The 19,068-nt window shown below is 42.7% G+C and overlaps 1 protein-coding gene across 4 annotated transcripts in view; it reads right to left on the bottom strand.

Moving 5' to 3' along the window:
• The window catches only part of SELP (selectin P), a 50,702-nt gene that overhangs the window by 13,560 nt on the left and 18,074 nt on the right, over positions 1–19,068 (bottom strand). For 2 of the 4 annotated variants that reach the window (XM_082384255.1, XM_082384256.1), the window contains exons 2-9: positions 16,334–16,424; positions 14,251–14,637; positions 10,881–10,988; positions 10,224–10,409; positions 9,520–9,705; positions 7,015–7,200; positions 4,214–4,399; positions 715–900 (exon numbers count right to left, since the gene is read on the bottom strand). In XM_082384255.1, coding sequence (XP_082240381.1) covers positions 715–900; positions 4,214–4,399; positions 7,015–7,200; positions 9,520–9,705; positions 10,224–10,409; positions 10,881–10,988; positions 14,251–14,637; positions 16,334–16,424 — 1,516 coding nt within the window. The remainder of the gene's footprint in view (positions 1–714; positions 901–4,213; positions 4,400–7,014; positions 7,201–9,519; positions 9,706–10,223; positions 10,410–10,880; positions 10,989–14,250; positions 14,638–16,333; positions 16,425–19,068) is intronic. The other 2 variants (XM_082384257.1, XM_082384258.1) reach the window with 2 other exon arrangements.

The raw sequence follows: 19,068 nt of genomic DNA, 5'->3' as shown, positions 1-19,068 counted from the left end.
TAGTAGAAAAATTCTTTATAATGAAGTAAAAGTCCCGGTAACATAGCTGAACTTCATCACTTACTAACAGTGTGAATTCCGACAAGTTACATAATCTCTGAGCCTCTATTTTCTCATCTGTAAAATAGAGACAATACTGCCTATCCTCATTATTTTAGAATTGTAATAAACATCAAATGTCACAGTGACGCTAAAACACGTTATAAAACTATGAAATGTTTAAAGTTATTATTATAAGACTATTCAGAGAAGACTTCCCTGGTGGTGCAGTGCTTAAGAATCTGCCTGCCAATGCAGAGGACGCGGGTTCAAGCCCTGGTCCAGGAAGATCCCACATGCCGCAGAGCAGCTAAGCCCCTGCACCACAACTACTGCCTGAGCTCTAGAGCCCGCGAGCCACAACTACTGAACCTGCAAGCCACAACTACTGAAGCCTGCACGCCTAGAGCCCGCACACCACAACAAAGAGTAGCCCCCGTTCACCATGACTAAAGAATGCCTGCACGCAGCAATAAAGACCCAATGCAGCAAATAAATAAATTTATAAAAAAAAAAAAACATTCAGAGAGAGAGAAAAGCTTTTGGTCTAGATTGTTACGCTTTGTGGAGAAAGCTTCCTTTAGCTTAAGAACAGGTTTACCTGAATTCCTGATGATCCTCCATGCTATACTGTTACTTGAGAAGCTGTAAGAGAGGATAGACCCATGGTCCTACCGTCACACGTTGGCGGGGAATCTGTCCAGTGTCCAGATGGAGTACAGTCCAATCTTTCCGGTCCAGATAGAGAGAATCCCTCATCACAGGTGAACTGGCATGTGGCCTTATAACTGGAATCTCCAAGAGGCTGGACACAGGTCTTTGTTCCATTCTGCGGGTTTGGGAGAGGTGCGCAGGTAACGGCTACCGTGGGCGTGGCCGAGGAGGAGAGAGGAGGTTGTTTTAGAACACAGAAACTTAAATCAGTGTGTGTGTGTGTGTGTGTGTGTGTGTGTGTGTCCTTAACGTACCAGGGCAGCATGGGGTTAGAAATGATTGTTTGAATTTCATGGTGCTTTGTCACCAGGTAGAAGTCTTGTACATGTGAAATAGCAGCAGTTGACAGTGGATTGGTATCCTGAAATGCTCACCCCCAAAGAGCTTTAGAGGTGATTTAAAAGGCAGCTGGTGCTTTGTTGGGAAAGATAGTGATGCAGCTCATGTTAGTTGCCCCCGGACAGGAGAAGGACTGGCTGCTTCCTTGATACCTTCTTCAGAGATAGACCTAATCACCTTGTCATAAAACAATGACAAGTGATTGGAAATAGGGAAATGGAGTAAAATACTTTTTCCCCTTCCAGAAGTTCCTTCCCCCAACCAAGTGGTGGAAAGAATCTGGGTCCAAAGCCTGCCTCTGTTACTTACTAGCAATGTATCCCTGGACAATAAGCTTTCTGAATCTCAGTTGCTTCATCTATGAAATGGGAGTAAAAACAATCCTTGCCTTGCAGGGATCCTCAGTTATATAAAACAATAAGTTAACTAAGTCATAGGCAAAAATTAAATTAAAAAATATTTTAACAATCATGACACAAAGTAGGCACATAATGTAACTGGCCATCTGCAGATACTCTTCCCACCAGTCTTATCCTACAGTGACCAGCCCCAGATGACCCTACTTGTTCACCTACAAAAAACAGTAAATAAGATCTCATGGTTCTTTGCCACAGTTTATCCATGTGGAGTTTGTGGTGCTAGAGGACTTGATCTGGTTGGAGATCATGCTGTGTGACTTTTGGCAAGTTACTTAACCTCTCTGAACCTCAATATGGTCACCTTTAAAATGTGGAGAATAGCATTAAATAGCTCCCAGGAGTTTTACAAGGCTAAAAAGTGAAAACACTTTGTATGCAAATGTTAATGGCTGCCAAGATATCCCTCAGCCAATTAGTGAAATAAAACTCAGATTAAACATATTGGCATTAAAAAATGAAGGCTAAGAGAACGCATGGTTTAGGGTGTTTCTTCTTCACTGTTTGGCCTGATTGGGTAGTGTATGGCTTTAGACCAGAGACAGTGGTGGTGTGGATGAACCTAGGGCCATTTCCACTGATTTGAACTGCTTGAGGTTTTGAGAGCATTTTCTATTTCTCTTTCTCTCTCTTCCCTTCCTCGCTTCTCCTTTCCTGCTACATTTCACCCCCAACCCCCCAATCTCATCCCTTTGTTGAAAGACCTAGTTATTTTCTGCCACTTGAAAAGTCTTCTTGTATTCAGTGTGGGAGTGGTGGGTAAGGGAGAGCAGACAAGTCAAGAAGCCTATAAACTGTAAGGACAAATTGGGAGGGTGTTGGTACCATGAGTCCGTTTGCAGCTCTTTTGTGGCCTTGCCTCCTGATAGCTTGGGTGGGGATACAGGGGCAAGGGGGACCTTGGAAAGGGAAATTGAGAACACTCTCTCAAGAGCATTACAACAGCTTGTGAGTGCAAGCCTCGTGGTACCTTCCTGCGCAGACCACATTTGGGTATTTCACTTGATGCTCGCCCAGCAACAAGAGGAGAAAGTTCAGTCAGAGTAAACAAAGAACTAAAAGCGGAAGGGAACTGGAAGGTCACAGGAAGCCATGGTGAGTGTAAGCCTCCTTGCTGTGAAACACCCACAGGCGGGCCAGTGTGGGGCAATGAACTGCAATCTGTGCCCTGAACAGCCCAGGGTTGTTCGGAAGGGTGCTAAGCATTGTAACCCCTCCTCAGGGACTCCAAGTTCTTCCCCAAAGCTGTGTGGACTTGGTAGTATATCCAGCCTTCAGTGTAGCCCGGGTGAGAGCTGAAGAGCCAAGGTCACAAGCCTCACCTTGGTCTCTGCAGACCCAGCTCAGAAGGTGTGCCCATCCCTAGCCCCTGTGGCTTGCCGTGCTCTCTTGTGCCTGGGGCTAAAGGACACGCAGTTCTGTTGAGCTGGTCAGCCCCTTTGTTCGTTCGTTCGTTCGTTCATTCACTCACTGTTGACCTAACTTAACAGTAGTGTGTACGTGTGTGTGCATGTGTGTGCTTGTGTGTGACCTGAATAGCAAGTGGTTTCCTTTTTATTAAAAACATGTTTCTGCCTGCTTTCACTCATGTTGGAAGTGGGTACGAAGTGAAAAACAAAGGCAAACAATGCAGGATTGGCTAGTATTTTACCTACCTAATTTTATTATTAAAATTGTATATATATGCATCATAAAAATACTAATCACATGGAGGAAAAAGTGGGAAAATATTGGAAGAATTCATACAAGAATGGAGAAACATAACCAGTGTCTGTTTTAGGGTTGGGTATTTGGGGGAGGTATTTAAGAGGATTTTTTTGTTTCTCTATTTTCTTATTTTTCTGTAGCTTATATAAATAAAAGTTTTATTTTTTAAAAGCAGTATTTGCCATAAATGTAAGTAAATAATTGGATACATTGAGTAGAAAAAGGAATGGGGAGTATAAAAAGCGTACCTCTGTGCTTCAATTCCTAAACATAGATGATTAGAACCGGTTCTATTCCATACAGTAACTGCCTTTACTTTATATCAAGTGTAATGCAGATAAATATGCTTATGCTGAAGATATACTTTTTTTCTTCTGAGAATCCTGTTGACCTTGCCTGTACAGATTAGTTTCTTCCTCTTTTCATCAGTCTTCACTTTATCCTAAGTGGATCTCTCTAGTCTTACACAGATCTCGGAGGATGTTTGCAGCATCCTCCGAGATCTGCAAGATCTGCAAAGTGTAAATTCTGCCCCTCCCATTCCACTATTAAACCCGGGAGTTACCCCCCATTCCACCATTGTACTCCGTGGTTCCTAGGAGCAAAGTGCCAGATCAGTCTTGGAACAACCATCCTGAGGCCAGTTCTTCCCTCTGGCCTTCTTTCCAGATACTATCATTAGCCAAGTGAGAACAGCCCACCTGGTTCATGGTAGGAGCCTTCATGTCCTGGGAAAGGCCCCAGGACAGAGTTGGCACCAGGCCACCACCCCACCCCCCTGCCACCGTCCTCTTGCCAGACATCCTGTCGCTTGTGGTACCTGCCTAGCCCCTGAAGGCATTTGCATTTTGGATCCCTGGGTTACCTGATGACAGTGTTTATTCATTTTCCAGTCCATTTCAAGTTTCTGTCCCCTAGACAGTTACCACCTTTAAAATACAGCTTTTTAAAATAAGCCTACAGTTTATTTCCAAGACACTGGAAAGAATTCATTTTACCTTGGCATTCTGGAAAAGGAGCATTCCAGTTCCCCGTATCCAAGCATTGCAGCACACTTGCTCCCACCAGGAGCAAGCCCTCATCACAGGTGAAGCTGCAGGTCGACTGGTACCTAAAGGCACCAAAGGGATGGGAGCAGTTCACCTGGGCCTTGTTTGAGGCTGGAAGATACTGGCACTGCAACGCTAAGGAGTGAGGAAGTGAGAAAGTAAGGGAGTGAGGAAAGTAATAAACAAGTACTCATTGATTTCCACCCCTTAACTCTTTCTAGTGCCAACAAGAGGGATTTCTGAATTGGGCACGTTTAACCTGGAGGACGAGAAAAGTGTCATATAATCCCAATGCCACATGAAGGACTTTATGAGGAGATGTTGAGCCATTGTTAAGCATTTGGCAATATGTATTCATAGTTTTAAAAATATCGTACTTTTGGACCCAAGAATCTATGCTAAGTATGTAACAAGATGCATATCAAAAATCAGTTCAGAGAATTTTTATCATGATATTATTTGTGAGAGCAAAATATTGAAAATGAACATAAATGCCACTAATTAGAGGCCAAAAATTAACTATCGTGGATGCATGAAAGGAATATGATATATTTCACCTTGGAAAGATATGGGAGGTGTCTCAATGTACAATGTCAAGTGAAAAAGCAGGATAAAAATTATATACACACCATGATCTCAATCATATAATGCAGATGGCCATAAATGGAGAGAGCACATGTATTCTATATATATTAAGTCTTTTCTCATCTTTAAAAGGGGAGCAATAGTTTTAACTACCTCATGGAGTTCGACTAAAATGCTCAATAAATATTATCTATTATTATTATTACTAATAGTAGTAGTAGCAGCAGCAGTAGTAGCAGTAGTAGTAATAGTCTTAAAATCATTATAGCTATGCATCAGATGCAGACCTTGAAAGTCAGAGTGGAAAACGCTAGGAAGGCCTACCAGGGGAGTTATTGAAACCACGTATCTAGATGCTTAAGAGAATAGTCAATTTTCTCTTCTGGATGATTAGACATTTACCTGACTGGAGACAAGAATGTCTCCAGTGACCCCTTAAGACCCTCTCCTTTTAAGCATGTCAAAGGGCTCTCTGTGTCTTTGTCTCTCAGACAATACATTCCCAGTACCTCCCATTCCCCTCGCTAAGCCTCACCATCATGGTGTTATGATGATCTATTCCTCTACTGCCTCACTTTTTTTTTCAATTTTTTTAACTGTAGTAAAATACACACAGCATAAAACTTATCCTTTACCACTTAACCATTTCTAAGTGTACATTCCAGTGGGATTAAGTACACTCATATTTTTGTGCAACTATCACCACCATCCATCTCCAGAACATTTAACAGCAACTACCTATGCCTCCTCTAGGCCCCAGCAACAACCATTCCACTTTCTGTCTCAGTGATTTTGACTACTCTAAGTACCTCCTACATGTGGAATCACTCAGTACTTGTCTTTTTGTGATTGGCTTACTACACTCAGCATAATGTCCTTGAGATTCATCCATGTTGTAGCATATGTCAGAATTTCCTTCCTTTTTAAGGCTGAATAATATTCCATTGTATGTATGTATATACCACGTTTTTCTTATCCATTCATCTATGATGGACACTTGGGTTGCTTCCACATTTTAACTGTTATGAATAATGCTGCTGTGAACATGGGTGTATACATCTCTCTTCAAGACACTACTTTCAAACCACTGCCTCATTTTAAAATCAGGTATACTTAGACCCAGGGTTCACATAAATTGCTTGGGATCTCACATGAAATGCCAATATTTTCACTTCTGGGACATAAATTCTTTGTGGGGTACCTCTTGTAAAAAAAATAATCTTCGTGACTTCCCTATGCCTCAGTTCTTCAAGAGCGAAATATTGAGATCATGAACTATTTAAAAGAGATCACTTTGTAAAATCAGATCAGAGACATATGATTTACAAGGTAATGTTATGATCATTATTTTACCTACATTTGTAAAGCTCATAGCAGTTTTTTTTAATAAATTTATTTATTTTATTTTATTTATTTTTGGCTGTGTTGGGTCTTCGTTGCTGTGGGCAGGCTTTCTCTAGTTGCAACGAGCAGGGGCTACTCTTCGTTGTGGAGCATGGGCTCTAGGCACCCAGGCTTCAGTAATTGTGGTGCGCGGGCTCAGTAGTTGTGGCCTGCGGGCTCTAGAGCGCAGACTCGGTAGTTGTGGCTCACAGACTTAGTTACTCTGTGGCATGTGGGATCTTCCCGGACCAGAAATGGAACCTGTGTCCCCTGCATTGGCAGATGGATTCTTAACCACTGTGCCACAAGGGAAGTCCCTCGTAGCATTTTTAAGCTTGCATTTACACACATTAATCCACAACCAGTAGTGAGGCGGGTAAGGGAGATAATAGTACTCTTATTTTGCAGGTGACACTGAGTTTCAGAGAGACCAAAAGCTTGTTGCCAGGAAATGACAGAACTGGACTAAATGTCTTGTCATTACCCTTCCACTGTTCCATGCTGTTCCTCATGCATAATTCTTTCCTCCCAGCCCCCCCTCCTTCATGCCAACTCACGACATCCATGTCAGTCCATGCCTTGCATTTCAGGATACTGTAATAAACACATGCCTAAGACTGCCCTCACTCACCACTTCATCCCGAGTGCCCACACAAAGGGCCTGGAACATAGTAGAGTCTTAGTGAATGTTTGAATAATAAATGAATGACGGAACTAAATGCACATGCTGATGCCTTGAATAAGCTGAGAGGCATGGAAGCAACGTTCTGCTATCACAGTACCTTGACAGACTGGGGCTGGCGCCGTCCACTGTCCCAGATCAGCACATCGAACTGTGCCAGCTCCTCTCAGTGTGAAACCCACAGCACAACGAAAGCTACAGTTGGTGTTGTACTGAAATGCTCTCGAAGACAGGGAACAATCCATGCTTCCATGCACAGGACTCTCCAGAGGTTCACAGGCAATGGCTAAATGGAAAAAGTGATCGTCTGATACTGGGCAGTAGAAGGGCTCAATTCTTTCTCAGAAGAGCCCCTTGAGAGATGCTCCATCTTTTCAACCCACATTGTCAGTATATGCAGAACCCTAAATCCTCCTTTTACGAAAAGAGCTATCTGCCGGGAACACCTTGCCATGCCCCTCTTTACCTGGATCACTCACCTGCCCTTCGAGTCTCAGCTTAGACTTCACTTTCCTTAAGAAGCCTTCCCTGCCCACCCCAGCTCGGGCTAGAAGCTCTTCCCGTGTGCTCCCACAGCCCCTGTTGTTGAGCTGTTCATGCATTACTGTAATTCTGCCCCTTAGACCGCAGTCTCCTTGAGGCTGGTGTCATTCTTCCAGAGTTGTATTCCCAGAGCCTGGCAGTGTTTCGGACATTGAAGGTGCTATTTAAATATTTATTGGCAATATTTGTGAAATTGGATCTGGAAGGAGGAGATATAGAACAGACTGGACTTTTAAGGAAAAAGCTGGAACAACATAGCTTATTGTTGGCACTCTAATACCGAGCCCTATAAAATGATCCTGAAAGAGCCTGTTCAAGAGCCTGTCTCTTGAACACAGGATGTCATCCTAATCAGACTTCAATTGCCAAGTGAGTGCAGCCCAAGGTCAGTTCCTGAGCACAATTAAGCCCCGAGTGACCTCAGTTCTGATAAAGACTGGCTTCCTCCTGCTCTTCCTTGACAAAGCATTTCATCTCCAGGATACTCCTGGAGTTTTTCAGAGTATAAAGACTACCTGTACACTGCGACCTTAGACCTCTGTTTTTTACAGAATCAGGGCATTTAAGAACCAAAGACCCTCTAGTGTTTCTCGCTTACTTGGCAGATGAGAAAAGTGAGGTCCAGAAATTTTAAGTGACATTCCTAAGGTCTTATATGTAGACAATAGTAGAGCTGGGTTTAATAATCCAGGTCTCCCGGGAATTCCCTAATCCAACATTTCATTTCCCCCCATCCTAGTCCCCATTTTTGCTTTATAAGATGAAGGTGTGAGGCGATTACACGGAATTCAGTTTTGTGGTATTAGCTAACTGTCTAGAATTGTGTCACAACCTCTTTTTCAATGCAGTGTTCCTTCGATCCTTTGTCAAAGGCTACCACTGAGGGCTATGAGGAGCAATCTCTCTCTGTGTCCTAGTAGCCACTGTTCTGACTCCATCTGAAGTATAGGAAGGACACTGACCCACAGCTTCTATGCACCAATGAGGCAAGGAGGGGAAAAAAGAGGCAGAAACAAAGGCTGTCTGCGAGGTACATTATACAAGCTATTGAATTGTATACTTTTTATATACTTCGTCCTCATTGAAGCTCCTTGCAATTCGTAGCTCATTTCATGGAGGAGAAAACCATGCCTCCCGGACGTTGGACAACCTGTTTCAGTGCCAGAGCCTGGAGGAGGTCATCCTGACGTTAAGAGCCCTTGATCTTTCCACTGTGCTGTGACTCCTTCCCGGTGCACTGGGGGCTGCTAATGAAAAATCCTACCCTCGAAGGCTGGCAAGGGTGCAATCCCCCAGCCAGGGCCAGTGCAGCAGAGTGTGTCCCAGCCCCTCACTCGATGGTCAGGTTCACATTCAAATTTGCAGCTGGAGCCATTGCAAAGGCAGTGAGGGGATGGACACAGTCCAGGGTTCCTTTGCTAGGGGCTTCCGGGAGCTGACACTGCGTAGCTGGAGAGAACAACCAAGGACAGAGAGAAAGGTACTGAGGAAGGAGAAAAACCATGCCCACAGCTAGAGAGCAATGGTGAAACCACCTCTGGAAATCCAGGTGGCGCTAGGAATCTGTAAGGTTCAGGAGACCCTAGTGATGTTTGTCCAGACTTGTATGTAGTACCAGGCTTCAGGGGGACCTAAATCTCTTTAAAATAAAAGACTCCTTCAAGCTTTTTCTAATGTCCTTTATTCCCTTTACTGCTATAAACCTGTCCTGGTAGGTCTTCTAGTGTCTACTTACAGATGTAGATGCTACCCTTTCCCTCTTACGTGAAATTTATGAATGAGGTCGTTCTGAAATTGCTTGAGGGCAGTGAGTTTGGGGGAAAGGAGGACTTTTAAATTTTGTTTAAAATAAGTAGTAAAATCATCCTCTTTTTTTTTTTTCTAGAGCCTGACACTCTTTTCCTATCTCAGATGAACACAATCTAGCTGAGTGGTAGGTAAAAGGAGAGTCAAGTTATGGTGATTCAGGCCAGTTTCTCCATAAGCTAGCCAGTTTCATCTGTGCTCCCAGCAAGAACCAGGTGCAGTGGACATTATACATCCCCAACTGCCTGAAACTCACCTTTACACACTGGAGCTGGGGCTGTCCACACCCCCGAGGCTGTGCATTGCACCACCTCTGGCCCAACTAATGCAAATCCCTCTTCGCAACTGAAGCTGCAGCTGGACTGGTGCTGGAATGCTTTTGCAGAGTGGAAACAGGTCATGCTTCCTTGCTCAGGAGACCTCAGGGGTGGGCACTGGACAGCTAAAAACAACCACAGAACAATGGCATGAGACCTTAGATTATGCCTAGCACCTTGGAAGCCTTAAGATGCTGCAACAGCTGTCTGCATCTTCCCAAAGTGTCAGGCAGGTGATGAACTTCGGTGCTTAAATGGTACTTTCAATAGCTGTTTGGAAAGATCCAAGCATCCTTTTGTTGTTTACTTTTTAAAGAAGCAAGGTAAAATGATCAAATTAATAATACCCAACCCCTAAATCATTATTGTACTCTGTTCACTTTGCAGTTAACAAATGGAGAAGGACCCTTTTGTATTGCTTTTGCCTGAGAATCAAGAACCAAACTGACTACCTCACCCCACAGATACAAAATCATGAAAATTAAAATTAGTGTTACTCTGGTTGCCGGGTAAGAGTCACAAGCAGAATTTCCCATCTCATGTAGATCCTCATTATTTCCCTTGTCTTTTAAATGGGGGGAGCTTGTTCTCCCCTCTGAAATTCTAGTTGTGAGTGAAGATGGAAAGAACTGGGTCTACATACCTACACACTGTGGAGGCGTATTCGTCCAGATTCCAGAAGCCAAACATTCCAGTTTGCTGGGTCCATTCAGTGTGTACCCTTCAGCGCAGTGGAAGCTGCACTGTGTGTTGAAAGGGAAGTTTCCCAGAGGGTGACTGCAGTTCATGAGCACGTGTTGAGGGAGGTCAAATTCGCTACACTCTGTGACTGTGGGGACGAAATATTGATTTCTTTCTTTGCAGGTGGAAAGACAATGTCAGGTTTGCTACAAGCTGAACTGTTTGTATAAACCACCTGAACCAACCTCCCTGGACTTCTAACACAACCTGTTCATCTTTAGTTTTGTATTGGTTGCAACTTGGGAAATAATCACTCTTTCACTGGTTTTTATTCCCAACAAGCAAAATTAGCCTGAAAGAGTTCTCTTTGTTTCACTGCCTTTTCATTTCCCTTTTACCTTTTGAGATTTGGGGAGGAAATGCTCTCTCTAAGAATAAAGTGTTTTAACCCAGAGTGTGTGTCTCTGACAATTTGAGTGAGGCAGACTGACAGATGGTAGAGAGAGGCCCTGGGACTAGCCTTTACTCACTGGAGCAACTCCAACATGATTTTCTTCCTGGCATCGCCTCTAGCACAAGACCAATGACCACAGTGCTATCAACAAAATAGGGGCCTCACCATATTCACATTCTGGTCCATAGAACCCAGGGTAACAGGAGCAGGTGTAGTTTCCGATGGTCTCAATGCATTCTCCTTGCTTGCTGCAGGACATATCCTGGCAGGAGGCTGCATGGATACAGAAGGGTCAGAATCATGGGCATTCCCAGGAGGTGGGCAGAAAAGCTGGATTCTTATTCCAAGTCACAGACTTAGTCCCACTTGGGTAAGCTTGATCTAGCCAGACAACAGAAAAACACCAGCATCCCCTGGAGAGCCAGCTTGTTCCCTGTGAAGGACACTGTCGGAGCCTGCTGGAGCATTCCCTGGCTTCTATTTCAGGCTGCATTTAGTGTTGCCCGAAGAGGGGTTGCCATGTGTGGACACAGAGGGACAAACGGAGCCACCAATACATGGGTAGACCGTGAAACTCCTCTGTGTGGTACAAAATAGGGTGTGGCTTTTAACCAAGAGGGTTCATAGCGTTGTATTATTATGGAAACTCCTATGACAAATATCACAGCATGGAGGTTAGGAACCAGGGGTGGCAGGGGTCATGCATACATAGTCAGAATCCACTCCCTAATATTATGTGACCTCAGGCAAGTTACTTCTTTGAGCCCAACCTGCCCAATGTTAGGGCCAAAGCCCTTCCACCTTTGGTCTGTTTTAAGTCTATGCCCGACACCACATGGCGGAGGAGCAGAGGAGCTGAATGAGATGTTTAAGACCTACTCATGGTCAAGGACAAATGACCTTATGGGGAGCTGTGTCACAAGTCTACATATGCCAGATTTAGATGGTACAGAGATGACTGGCCTGCCAGGCCCTCCTCACTAAGTCTATGCCACTTGGGTGACAGCACAGAGAAGGGACAGAGTTTCTTTCCTGTAAGAGACTTGTTGAGGGTGTATGCACTATGCCCTTGGTGGTCGATTAGTATTAGAATTGATACCATGAAAGCGCTGAGAGTGTTTTTATTGATGAGGTCATAGCTGGGAGCAAGGTCTGTGGCTGAACTCTTTTCTGGTGGTGTTTCCTAAGCCCAGCCAACCATTGGTCCACATTGGGGTCTATCACAAGAGGCAATCCATGTGTCACATAGCAGGTTGTGCTATTTGGTCTCTATAGTCCCTCTTAACCCTGAGATGCTGTAGCTCTCTAAGCCATGCAGTGTTCTACAGCGGGAAGTTCCCGTGGCAGCCAGTGAGTTTGGTGAAGCTGCACTGAACCACTGGGAAGGGTTCCAGGGGAAGAGAAGATGCAGGAAGCAACAGGAGCTCCTAAATAGAAGTTTGGTCCATGTCTTCCACCCTATTCACCTTGACCCACCAGTGCCTTACAGTAATACTTGACTGCCCTATGCTCTCGGAGCATAAAAATTTTGTCCTGACTGTAGCTTCCTCAGGATCTCAGAACTCTAGGAATGGAAGAACAGCCAATGTTCTGTATTCTATTCCATTTCAGGGTTTCCAGGCAGGTTAATAACTTATCTATTTCTTGGATCTCCAGGAAAGAACATAATGGTGACTCAATGAATCAATCTTTTTTTTTTTTTTTCCTTGACACCTTGTTCTGAGGTCTAAGCAATCCTGACATTTAGGGAATTATTCCAGCTTAGTTTTCTTGTTGCAGCCTAGTGTACCTATCTATTTCTCATCTATCTCCCACAGAGAACTGATGGTTCCCTACATTCTTTACATCTTGGATGGCAAAATGGCAATCAATGCCTAGAGTATTGCATTAGCGGAGGTAGAAGCCAACTGTGTTCGGGTGAAATTGTACCAATTAGTGACGCCTGCCGTTGTTGCAGGCTAGGGGAGTGGCCTTGTTCATTATCATTCATGCCAGTAATTTTCAATCTCTTTCCTTCCTCGCAAGCTTTGTTGAGGGAGACTATCTTGCAGATAGGGAGGCTGAAGTTTGAGTGGGGAGGGGAAGCAGTGGCATATTGGAACATCTCGTGGCAGCCAAGATAATCTGAGCAGGACAGTTGTAGGGAGGCATAGCCCAGGAAGGGTAGGGAGCTGACTGACAGAGCAGTAGGGTGAGCTAACCCTCTCGTAATGTCCATCCAGGCCTCTAAAGAACAGGTCATTATTTTATTTATTAAATATAAGAATAAGTTATTTGTAAAACGAGATCTGACTACATGACAACGCGTGTATGGATATGTTTCCCCTCAGCTAGGAGGCTGTATGAGGAGAGGGAGAAAGTACAGGGAATACTCTATACTCTGTATTCTGTTCCATTATTGTTGAGGGCTTCTGAGGGGAGGTGTTTATAATCTAACAAATTTAGAACATATATAGCAGAGTGTGGGTGGCTTCTGTAAGACGATTTATTGAAGAAGAAGCTTCAGAGTATTCAGGACTCTCTTGCCCAGGGCAGTCCATACTCTCCCTAGCTACAGTGTTTGTATGCTACCCAGGGCAAGGTGGGCTCCTCTGGATGGGAAGCCACATCAGAAAGATGGAATCAGTTCTGGCACGAGGCACATGGCCACAGGAAGACCAAGCTTTCACGCAAGGTCTGCTTACTCTGGAATCTGGAGAGTGGAGAATCAAATATACTCACAGGATCTCACCTTCAGTTACCTCTTCCCTTTCCTCACCCCTCATCCCCTACCAAAGTCCAATGGACCTGGAGATATGTTGTTGTTGAAGGGAATCTGTAAAGCACTGTCATCCTTGGTCATGTTCTCAAATTGCCTCCTGAGAATGTTGAGCAAAGAGTGTGGTCGCATATGTGGCTAAAAATACCACCTTTGGAGTAAACATGAGTTTGAAACTGGCTCCATCATCAAGGAACTCGGAATCTTGGGCAGGTTCTTGAATAGCTCTGAGCCTTTCCCTCATCAGCAAAATGAGGGCAAAATGAGGGCAGTAGATGGAGCTGATTGATGAGGTTCTCATGAGGACTAAATGCAACTAATACTAAATGGACTAACGACACATGAACTAATAGTAATTCCTGGAACGTACTGATGTTCAATAGGTATTAGTTACAACTGTATCTCCTAGAGGCAAGGCCAAGTTCCCTCTCAACTTACACAGTCTCTTATTCTAGGGCACAGTGGTACAAACAAGCTCTGGACATAAATTTTAGGAGACAAATTTCCTGAGCATCTATTTCATCAATTATACATTAGAAGGGTGGACCGGATGATATTTAAAATTTCCTTCTGGCTTCAAAAGGCCAGTTTTCTCTAATCCTGAGCTTATATTCTTCAAGGTGCTCAATAATGCTGCTTGATTGACAGTTTACTCTTTGTTTTCATGTCCCTGACTTTGAGACTCAATGCCATTGACTCAGGGGCTATATTAACGAAGCAGGGAAGGCATTTTTTTTTTTTATAAACAATCAGATTTCAGTGCAGAGAAGGCCCTACCTGTATAGCACAGCGCCCGCTTTTTTTTCCCGCAGGGCTCGTCATTCCACTTGCCAGGGGCTGACGAGCTCTTGATGTAGATCTCCACGCAGTCCTGATTGTTCTTCTTGTTGTTGGGCTCGTTGTCAGCCCAGTTCTCAGCCTCCTCGGTGAGAGTCTTTCTGGTTCCCACCCAGGTCCACTGGTTGTTGATCTTTCGGATCCCAATCCAGTAGTAAGAACTGTAGTAAGGTATGGCCTCATTGAGGTAAGCAATCTCATTTTTATTCTGGATAGCTACTAAATCCGTGTAGTACTTCTGGCAGAATGACCGGGAATAATTCCATGAATACGATTTGTTGCTGTAGTGATAGGTCCACGCTGCCACTTCTTTCTGGTTAATTAGCTCTAAGGAAAGGAAAGTGTGGGTCAGGTTAGCACCCCTAATGAGAAGGAGAGTGTGAGCATAAGTACACTTCTGTGTAGTCAGATGAGTTGGACTAGAAGACAGATACCAAAAACATGACCGTTTTATGTCTAATCTGGTTGTTTGAAGCAAAAAGAGTGGTTTCCATCTTTTACTTGAAAGTATACATGAAGATGGAATAAGAAAATGTCCTCTTCTGAGGATCCTTGGTATTCAAGATCTGGAATCATAAGATATCAGAGTTGGAAGGGACCGTGGAGGTCATCTAATCTTCTCCTTTTATAAATGGAGGAGACATTAAATAATTTGCCCAAGCCCAAAGTAAATGACATGGAAAATGTCTCAATGGCGGCCTCATATCTCCAGGTGCTACCTCTTCACATGGAAAGTAAGATGCTTTATGATCTGGCACCTACCTGCTGGTCCAGCCTCATCACCCACCATATTTACTTTTTTAGCAAAACGTTAAGTCTCACTTCCAGGCCTTTGCACGTGCTCTTCCTGCTCTTCTGGCTGCCCTGACCGCTTAGTGTGGTAACTTTCCTCCCCTACTTTCCTGACTTCTTCAGGTGGGCTTGGTATTCAGCTCCCACTGCACCCTTCTCTGTCTCCACCTCCCTTACTGCCAGGTATTGCAGCATCTGTCTATATGACATGGGTCTTATGTGCTAGATTTTGAATCCTGATGGTGGTCTCTTTTTACCTCTGGATTCTTAACATCAAGCACAGAGCCTGGCACTTAACAGGCATTCTCTCCATACTTGTTGGGTGAAACACAACAGGTTTGTGGCAAAGGCTCATTGTATCTCCCGGTTTGCAATCTTACACTCATCCCACTGCTCTGGGCCATTTCCCTTTGATAAATTACTCTACTTCCTCCATCTCTGCTTACTCACTTGTTAACACAGGTCTTAAAACAGGCCTTTTAAAGAGATGTTTGTGAACTCAAATGAAATAAAGAATGTGCCCCTTAAAGGTATAAAGGGCACTATGATGCGCGGTATTGTTATCCTAGCCGGTGGGAGCTCACCCCAGCCAGAAGAGGCCAGTTCCCATGTGAAGAGGTGTACAATGTAAGCAATCAAACCTGGAAATGGCTCTTTTTCCTGTTTATAAAGTCTCGTTCCTATTCAACCTTCTTCTCTGCTGCCCACAAGAGGGTCGTTTCCGTCTGTCCCTCCCTCACAGGCACCTCTGTGGCATTTTTTTGCCTGAAGACTTTATTCTGATGTCACCAGGGCTGCATATTGGCTTGCATGGACTCTAGGCAATTTTGCCTTTGGAGTTCCCTTCCTCGATAATAAAATATTAAAAACTATTTTATAACTGCATTGGTATAAAGATGAACATATTAGTATTATACACTAAAACATTTTTTTGGGCCTAGAAGGAAATGATTTTTAAAGAAATTAAAGCATTTTTGTGGGTCCCTAAAGGTAACGTGGGCCTGTGTCTATTGAGTCTAATGGATAAGTTGGTCCTGGGTATATCTGTTTACGTTCTTCCTGAAGCCTTTTCTACCAATAGGATGGTGTCGGGTGCATTTTTCCTCCAGGAATCTGGGCTTGAACTGTTTTCTAATACCTCACAACAACCGGCTACCATCCTTAACTTCTCCCACTTGGAGAAGTTACCCTAATCACTGAGGGCCATGTGAAGGGTTAGCATAAATTTTACCAGAGATCAGGGCACTGAAGCAAAAGAGTTGGGTGGTTCTGAAGACCACTCTCTGAAATCTCCAGTTCCAGATGGCTTTTAGGCAGCTGGCCTGTAATAAGAAAAGAAAACTTCCTTTTAGTATCCATGTGCAATCAGTGTGGCCAAAAAATTCTAGTTAATAATCATGGTATTGAGTTACAATCCTGCCTGTTTCCGTTAGGGGGTGGCTTAAGCCCTCTGCTCCCTTTTTATTTCTCACTGCTCTGCTTGAGTCCTACCCCAGTTGGACACTGCACCAAGGCTCAGGACAAAATTCATTTCTTCATTCATTCAACAAATATTTATTGAGTAACTACTTTGTGCCACTAGTATTTGCTTTTCTGACATATTTTGTAATATTTATGTAAAAAAACACTGTCATTATTATTATGCAGTAATCTCCCTTTAAGAACTGGTATGCCATACCCAAGATTAATAGGAAGTCACACAGAAACTCTATGATCCACACAGTTGTCTGACCTATACTTTGATGCACAGAGCATCAACTAATTGTGCTGTGCTATGTCGTCTATCCTGTATTATTGATCTATGTTTTCTTTTCTTGCTTTATCATTTCAGCACATATCTATAATATTATCCAATGCTTAATGTATACATGTATACGTACATATATGTTTAATTTTTATTAATATATGAATAATAAACTTATTTTCCTTGGATCTATAGCAAGTATGATTTCTCATGAGCTCCCTTCTGTTGGGATTTCATCAAACCTATTAACATTTTTAAAGCATTTTTAGACAAATAAGTTCTGTAAATGTTCATCCAACACCCTCATGTTACACATGAAAATACTGAAGGTTGAAGAGTCTAAAGTAACATTCAAAAGGACAGAAGCAGAGCCTGACTTTGAAACAAGAGGTTTTTCCACTTTACTTTTTTACTTTTGTAAACCTCCAGGCTTTCAAATCCATGCTGCGTTGTTGTCAATGAGAGAATATGTGACATGACCAAGCCTAGCTGCCGCATCTGTACTCATCCAGAGCTACCCCAATATAACCACCAACATAAAAATTGTGCATTTGCTTTGCAACTGAAGCTTTATTGCTCTTCCAGCCAGATTGCTACCCCAAACCCTTCCCATATAGAAATTCTCAATTGCCACAGCTGGGCTCCAGAGATGGATGATGTAGGCTGTATGCAGAGGGGGGGGGGTGGTAGTGTGTGTGTGCACGTGCACAGTGCATATACACTGTTGACCACAGCCAGACCAGACAGTGAGGTGGATACAACACAAATCAGTGCAAGTCTCCCAGATAGTGGGGTTATCTTTGTATAAGAAGCCTGGCACTTTTCCATCTAGGAGTTTCTGAATATTGTCTTTAAAATAAGCAGGCATATTTTGTGTTCTTAAGAACTAGGACACTAATCAACTGGCCTCTGCAGGACCTATTATCAAACACTGGGAGTATCATAATGTTGTGATTTATGGTGCTGTTTATTTGCACAGGAAGTATGGTGATAATTCCTTAGTGGAAACTTAATCCCATGGAGTTCTCTGTGGATTGTATTATATCACCAGCTATTATTAGTACCATATTTCTATTCAGTACCCAAAGAGTACCATGCCAGGTTCTACAGCAGAAATCTTTAAACCAGAATGAGCCTGGCTTCCCAAGGGGTACACAAACAAGGAGGATTTAAGTAAATCTGTGTTCAGATTCTCAACTCCAACATCTGCACTTTCCTAAAACCAATCTGCCTACAAATGTGTCTTCTCCCATTTTATAAAAGAATAATACCTTTTATAACTTGACTCTTATTTATCATTAGGCCTTGCCTCTGTATGTAAAAAACATCAGTGGATGTGCCAAACAGAGACCATCCAAAATATTGGTTTAGATCTTGACAACTTGAATGCTTCAAATGATAGTGTAACAAATCTGTTTCAAGTCCAGTGGTTTCCATTTCTCTCTTTTCATCAGCTTTGATGAAGACCCACTTAAGTTGTCAGATTCTAGACCATTGACTAAATGTTGATAATACATCACTATGTAATTTGGGACATGAAACTTGGAAGGAATTCAAAGAATTGAGAGACATTGCTATAATAAGCTTCCATTTCCATTTACTTAGTCATATGAATAAAAGTCCTTAATGCTTAAAAATCCTCAAAAAACAAAATTTAGGAATAGAATTGATGCTGAACTTGTTTGATTGTATCAATAAATAATATTCATACAAGATTACATGAATAGGGAAAAAGCCCCTCTTCTCATGTAGAGATGCATCTTCAACAGCATTTTAAATAGGGAAGTTTAAATTACTTATCAAAATTTGTAGTATGTTTATGCTATTTTATTTAATTGTGTACTAAAAGTAATTGTCATGCTAACTCAATCAAAAAGGTGAAAAATTTAGCAGAGATTTATGGTTTCAGAAAATTGCATCTTTTACATTTCAACTTAATTATGTTTTTATTTGTGTAAAGAAGTATGATATAGTGATCAATAAAATACTTTAACCTTAGAAATGAATTAGATTTAAATTCTGTAGAGGAAGTGAAATAGAAATAGGTGTTAAAGAAGAGAAAATGAATAATATAAAATTCCCTACTATTAGAAACTAGTTTATGTTTTTTTAAGTGATAAGTGTTATCAGATCACGATGGCATTTTATTCCATTGGATAAATTCTAGGAAATGATGTTATATTTATTTACTGTAAAAGGCCAATCTTTATAATGTACTGGAA

The sequence above is a fragment of the Balaenoptera borealis genome (assembly GCF_965194805.1).
Source record: "Balaenoptera borealis genome assembly, chromosome: 1".
Lineage (NCBI taxonomy): Eukaryota > Metazoa > Chordata > Mammalia > Artiodactyla > Balaenopteridae > Balaenoptera > Balaenoptera borealis.
This window is presented reverse-complemented; position numbering and strand designations above follow the sequence as displayed.